General features: G+C 36.3%; 1 protein-coding gene across 1 annotated transcript in view; it reads right to left on the bottom strand.

Moving 5' to 3' along the window:
- Window positions 1-153: 153 nt before the first annotated feature.
- Window positions 154-6,523, bottom strand: part of LOC117297670 — a 44,553-nt gene continuing 38,183 nt past the window's right edge. The window contains exons 35-44 of the mRNA XM_033780818.1: window positions 6,031-6,303; window positions 5,601-5,843; window positions 4,950-5,210; window positions 4,135-4,407; window positions 3,497-3,745; window positions 2,533-2,778; window positions 1,923-2,195; window positions 1,493-1,735; window positions 224-276; window positions 154-174 (exon numbers count right to left, since the gene is read on the bottom strand). Of these exons, the coding sequence (XP_033636709.1) occupies window positions 154-174; window positions 224-276; window positions 1,493-1,735; window positions 1,923-2,195; window positions 2,533-2,778; window positions 3,497-3,745; window positions 4,135-4,407; window positions 4,950-5,210; window positions 5,601-5,843; window positions 6,031-6,303 (2,135 nt within the window). The remainder of the gene's footprint in view (window positions 175-223; window positions 277-1,492; window positions 1,736-1,922; window positions 2,196-2,532; window positions 2,779-3,496; window positions 3,746-4,134; window positions 4,408-4,949; window positions 5,211-5,600; window positions 5,844-6,030; window positions 6,304-6,523) is intronic.

Here is a 6,523-nt window from a genome sequence, read left to right as displayed (position 1 = left end):
TTTTGAATACGTTACCTTGTACAGTAATGTTGAACAAGCATATTGAATTCAGACCGTCTGGACTATCTTGATCTATAGCAACACAAGCTACATCCTCATGAAGACCAATTGGAAGATACTCTCCATCAAACATTACAGAGGTGCAATTTACAGTCACATGGCCACCAGAGTTGTCTGTGGCAATAGGGACGGTGTAGGTAACATACGCCGTGGGTTGACCAACAGATGTGAAAAAGTGGAGGTTTGGACAACTGTCAAACACAGGAGGCTCATTATCTAAATTAGAAATAAATATTTCATGAAATTATTAAAATTTAATTGATCTTCAAAATAATTAAAACTCAGATGTACTGAATGACAGGCGACTCACAAATGGAAGTTTTAAAACAGTTTTTCATTTTATAATTCTGACAGTGAAACAATCAAACATTTTCACTCAAGTCAAAGATGTTATGTGAAAATGTCAAGGTGGTCAAACCATGAATATGTCAGAGTCAAGTGACCATCGTGTGATGAAGTCAGATGAACCAGCTTGATATTCAATAAAGAATTATTTATTTTAATTAAGTCCCTTGATTTTCCTTATTTCGTGAAAACGTCACGCTAACTTGTTTTTATTTGTTTATGTGTATATACTTGTATAGTTATTTAATGTTTGTTTTAGCAGTATTTATTGCGCTTCTTTATTAATGTGGTTAAGTGATGTATGTTGTCGTTTGTTGAATAACGGAGTAGAATAACTCCACTCGAACAAAACAAAAAAAACAATTATCAGTTAAGATGGCTGTACAAGAATTAATTCATTGTGACACAATTCAAACACTACCCAAAAAAAAAAAAAGTTTCTACACTGTTCTTTTTCAAACATATTTTTATTAGAAACAATAATACAATATTAAAGACTAATACAAATTAAACTATTTGGTGGTTTTGTACTTAACTTAAAAGTCACTTCTGCAATGTATTACAAATCAATTCCATTACACTGTTTTCATTAAGTACACCATACAACCAAACAAAACAATTTTCATCAATATTGGTCATGAATATTGGTCATGGCATGAACATAGATTACAGTAATAGTAACATTTCTTTACACCTGTGTATGTATGCATTCGCAATTTCTGCTTTTTTTGTTGCCATGTTTGCATTTTTAATAAACCAATAATAACAATTAATAATAATAATTAATAAGAATGATAATAAATTATCTGCATGCTTTCGGAGGGATCTCTCTGGAGGACTAGAACTGGTATAAACTTTGGAATAAATAAATTTAAAGATTAAAACTAATGTTTATTAAAATGATGATCCTATCTTGTACTTTTAAAGTAAGACTTAACCGTTACATACTTGAGCTGAAAATTGTAACAGTGAATGAAAGTGCAGTAATTGGTGAATATTGGAAAGTAAAATTGAAGACTGCTATATACATATACTATGCATCATCATGTGTAGGTAATTGTAACAGATTTGATGAGAAAATATTTACCTATAATTTGGATGGTGAAGTTGCAATAGTTAATGTTGTTACTGCTATCTGTTGCGTTATAGATCACAACATGCGAACCAATGTCGAAGGTAGATCCTGAATTTGCATCTCCCAAGAATGTGACGTCCTGTCCAGAGTTGTCTGTGACAATAGGTTCAGACCAGACGACAGTGCCATATGGCAAAGTGGGGTCGGTATTATTGACTATATTTTCAGGACACGTTATGTTTGGAGCCTCTTCATCTGAAAATGGGAAATAAACAACAAATATTTAGCAATAAATCTTCAATTTTTATAACTTATTTTTGAATTGGCCTTAATGCAATACAATAGGCCTGGGCCCTATCTGTGTAATAACAGCTATTGATTACCGATTACTTTTAAGGCAATTTCAAGAAAGAAAATCAAATCAGAACAAAATCCAATGTACCTATTACAGTGAAGTTGGTCCAACAAGTAGCATTGTTCATGGCAGCATCCGTAGCAATGTACAACACTTGATGTGTAGACGTTTCCAAACTGAACATAGCGCTTTCACCGACGTTAAACAGTGAATTATCAAATTCTATTGTGATGGTGGGTGAGTCTCCAGAGTTATCATAGGAATAGGCTTCAGGAGGTAGGGCAAATGTAGAAAAGTCCTGACCAAGATCTGTTGTAATTGTTTGATTGGCTGGGCAATCAATTTGTGGAGGCTCCGTATCTGGAAAGAAATGTTTGAAAGACCGACTTTACTTGTATAAATTATAAACACAGTGAGAAAAAAATAAGATGATTCGTCTGCAGAAATCTATCTTTTTGAATTTCTACAGTATGGAATCAGGTTTGACTACTTGTTTCTTGAGGCATTGCTTGGTGAGGAATCAATATGTAATATTTGGTTTGCAATATCACTAATTAGGTATCTACATGTACTTGCCAGGTAGAGTTAGTTTTTTTACTGTCTTGCTGTATATTGTTCTACAATAGAGTGTATTTTTTTGGATTTTGTTCAGGAGACTTCTCAGTTCTGAAAAGAACTGTCCAAGATCTTTACATACCATTGACAGTGACTTGGAAGAAACAAGTGCCATTGTTTCCTGAAGCGTCAGTGCCAGTGTAGGTGACTGTCAGCGTGTCACCGAGGTTGACTGAAGTGCCATTATCCACGTCTGATGTCAGATCAACCATAGCCGGGGTGTTTTCCATCACTGTCGGCAGGTCCCAGTAAACAATAGCAAAGAAACTGTTGAACTCTGTTGGATCTGTTCGATTGGCCGGACAGGCCAGTATAGGTGGCACATCGTCTAGAAAAAATTAACATTGATAAGATTTCATTTTCATCCTGTACAGTGCTTCCGAGTATATGGGATTTGGGGCATTGCATGGTGAAGTATCAATGCATGTTTGGTTTGCGGCAACACTAAGTTGGTATCTACTTGATGGGTAGATTATGTTCTTCGAGAACTTGTCTTGCTACTGCCGCAGATTAAATTGTCAGTATTTGGGAGACTTCTTAGTTCTGCTTATTAACTGCTACCTGGGTGAAAGGTAGGAAATCGGCCGGGACTACTACTTTAGCTTTAGTGGATCCAGGGGACTTCTCTTTAACTTCACTACCGCAAAGTGAGTTTTTGATGGTTTTAACGTGTTGACTAGCTTGCTCACGTCATCATAAAGGAAGTCCTGGAGTTATTCTCGCACATTCAAGGTTTTGTGCTTACAGGATTTATGAAATTGGGTCCTGGTGAGAAGCATTGCAGTTGTTGAAAGTAAAAATAATTTAATAACAAGATTCCTTTCAAAGCAATGGTTGATAGCTTCTGTCACCTTACTTTAAAACATGAATGAAAAATGCTGAACGGATTTTTGCTGTTTTCTCAGCAAGTAGATACTGTATTCAGCTGAACATTTCACATGCGACTTTTATCAAGTCTTTCTGGTTATTTTGCTCATAACACAGGATTGCGTTGACTGAAAACTTCAACTATGAACGTTGACATGAACAATAAATATTTGACCTACCTATTACAAGAACAGTGAAGTTACAGTAGCCGACATTGCCGGAATAATCTGTAGCATTGTATTCCACAATTTCTATAACATTGACGTAGAACATGCTCGTGCCGTTGATATGGGATGCAGATATAACATCAATTTCCCCCGAGTTGTCAGTTACGACTGGCGGCGGCCATGTTGGTGTGCCGAATAGCTGTCCATGTGTTACAAGCATTTCAATGTTTTCTGGGCACGTCAGAATGGGGTCTTCGTTGTCTGGCAAAGGAACATAGGTAAATCAAATTAAAAGGGAGGTTTTATGCTTCGTTTGTGAAAAAAAAAATTAAGCGCACATTTATATACACACTTTTTCCAAATCTGGCAATCAAAAAGTGTGACGATAACATGCTGGTTTTCAACCGACCTCTAATTTGACAGTATTTCAGACAGAAATAATTCTCTCAAAACATGTTTCTGTTTAATATTTTGATGAATTCAGTGCTTTTGAAAACTAAGAATGGGAAATAGTTTGTCTCACCGCCAAAATTATTAGTGACGTTCCCTTCTTTCACAGATTGATTTCAAAATACCAGGGATCCTACACGTTTTTTTTTTCTCTGTCATGGTGGATTAGTAAAATGGTATTCACAGTGTAAATCACCTACCTATAACTGTGATATTGAAATCACAAGTTGCATTGTTAGTAGAGTTGTCTGTAGCTAAGTACTGCACTAGATACGCCGACATCGAAAGGTTGAACAATACATTATCTCCAACACTGTACATCATACTGTCATAAATGACATCGATACTGGGGGTTAATCCGGAGTTGTCGACAGATGACTCTTCCATTGGTAACGGAACTGTTGCATAATTCTTGCCAGAATCTGTATATACAGTCAGATTGCTAGGGCAGGTGATATTAGGCGATTCCATATCTGTAACAAGGTTTACAAGTACCATTGGCATTATAATTTTTGCACTGATGTCGGATGCAAATATGGTCTGTCATTATTTGGGAGTCAAATTGTACAAACATACATTGTGTGTGTCTCACAAGGCATGTGTCGTTAAAAATGTGAGTAGTAAAGTTCTTTCTCCCCTGCTGTCTGAGTTCTGAGTCCTACCCACCGGGTCCAACAGTCCCCTTTTGTCTGAGTTTAAGTTCTACGGAGTCCTAGGCCCCCTTTGTCAGAGTTCTACCGAGTCATAGGTCAAAGTTGGCCAGAAGATATGGTCCTTGAATATGAAGACAATGAAGTCCAAAAAGTAACAAAAGGCCAGAAGATATGACCCTCAAGGTGATTAAAAAATTAAAAAAGGATGTAATTGCAATAAACAGATATGGCCCTTAAACAAAAATACAGAAAAAGTAGAACAAATTACTCATAATAAAATGAAAATTTGTGTAACATTGATGTGACTACAGAACTGTAATTACTGTCCATATAAAGAATACTATGCATTCAGAATACCTTACCTTGTACAGTAATGTTGAACAAGCATATTGAATTCAGACCGTCTGGACTATCTTGATCTATAGCAACACAAGCTACATCCTCATGAAGACCAATTGGAAGATACTCTCCATCAAACATTACAGAGGGGCAATTTACAGTCACATGGCCACCAGAGTTGTCTGTGGCAGTAGGGACGGTGTAGGTAACATAAGCCGTGGGTTGACCAACAGATGTGAAAAAGTGGAGGTCTGGACAACTGTCAAACACAGGAGGCTCATTATCTGAAGTGGAAACATCACATCATAAAGTTTTTTAATAAGAAAAATAATAATAATATGAGTGAAAATGTGCCTTAGAAATCTAACTTTTGAGGATTGGTACTGGTCTGTTTTAAGATTCAGTGAGTTTTTAGGTGAAAACAATTCTCTGAAGGATCGGCATTGGTTGGAACTTTATAATGAATGAGTTTCAATAGTAAAACCAATAACTATTATTCGCTGATCCAATCTTGTACTTTTATGGAAAGATTTTAACCACTCTTTAGCTAAAAATGTAAACAGTGAAAGCGCAATAAATTGTGAATATTGGAAAGTAAACTTGAAGACTGCCGTACACAAATACTATGCATCATCATGTGTGGGTTGTCACAGATTTGATGAGAAAATATTTACCTATAATTTGGATGGTGAAGTTGCAATAGTTAATGTTGTTACTGCTATCTGTTGCGTTATAGATCACAACATGCGAACCAATGTCGAAGGTAGATCCTGAATTTACATCTCCCAAGAACGTTACGTCCTGTCCAGAGTTGTCTGTGACAATAGGTTCAGACCAGACGACAGTGCCATATGGCAAAGTGGGGTCGGTATTATTGACTATATTTTCAGGACACGTTATGTTTGGAGCCTCTTCATCTGAAAATGGGAAATAGACAACAAATATTTAGCAATAATTCTTCAATTTTTATAACTTATTTTTGAATTGGCCTTAATGCAATACAATAGGCCTGGGCCCTATCTGTGTAATAACAGCTATTGATTGCCGATTACTTTTAAGGCAATTTCAAGAAAGAAAATCAAATCAGAACAAAACTCAATGTACCTATTACAGTGAAGTTGGTCCAACAAGTAGCATTGTTCATGGCAGCATCCGTAGCAATGTACAACACTTGATGTGTAGACGTTTCCAAACTGAACATAGCGCTTTCACCGACGTTAAACACTGAATTATCAAATTCTATTGTGATGGTGGGTGAGTCTCCAGAGTTATCGTAGGAAAAGGCTTCAGGAGGTAGGGCAAATGTAGAAAAGTCCTGACCAAGATCTGTTGTAATTGTTTGGTTGGCCGGGCAATCAATTTGTGGAGGCTCCGTATCTGGAAAGAAATATTTGACAGACCGACTTTACTTGTATAAAATATAAACACAGTGAGAAAAAAATAAGATGATTCGTCTGCAGAAATCTATCCTTTTGAATTTCTACAGTATGGAATCAGGTTTGACTACTTGTTTCTTGAGGCATTGCTTGGTGAGGTATCAATATATAATATTTGGTTTGCAGTATCACCATGTGCGTATCTACATGTACTTGCCACC

Source organism: Asterias rubens, chromosome 12 (genome assembly GCF_902459465.1).
Source record: "Asterias rubens chromosome 12, eAstRub1.3, whole genome shotgun sequence".
NCBI classification, from domain to species: Eukaryota; Metazoa; Echinodermata; class Asteroidea; order Forcipulatida; family Asteriidae; genus Asterias; species Asterias rubens.
Note: the sequence above shows the minus strand (reverse complement) of the source record. Positions and strands in the feature narration are given on the sequence as shown.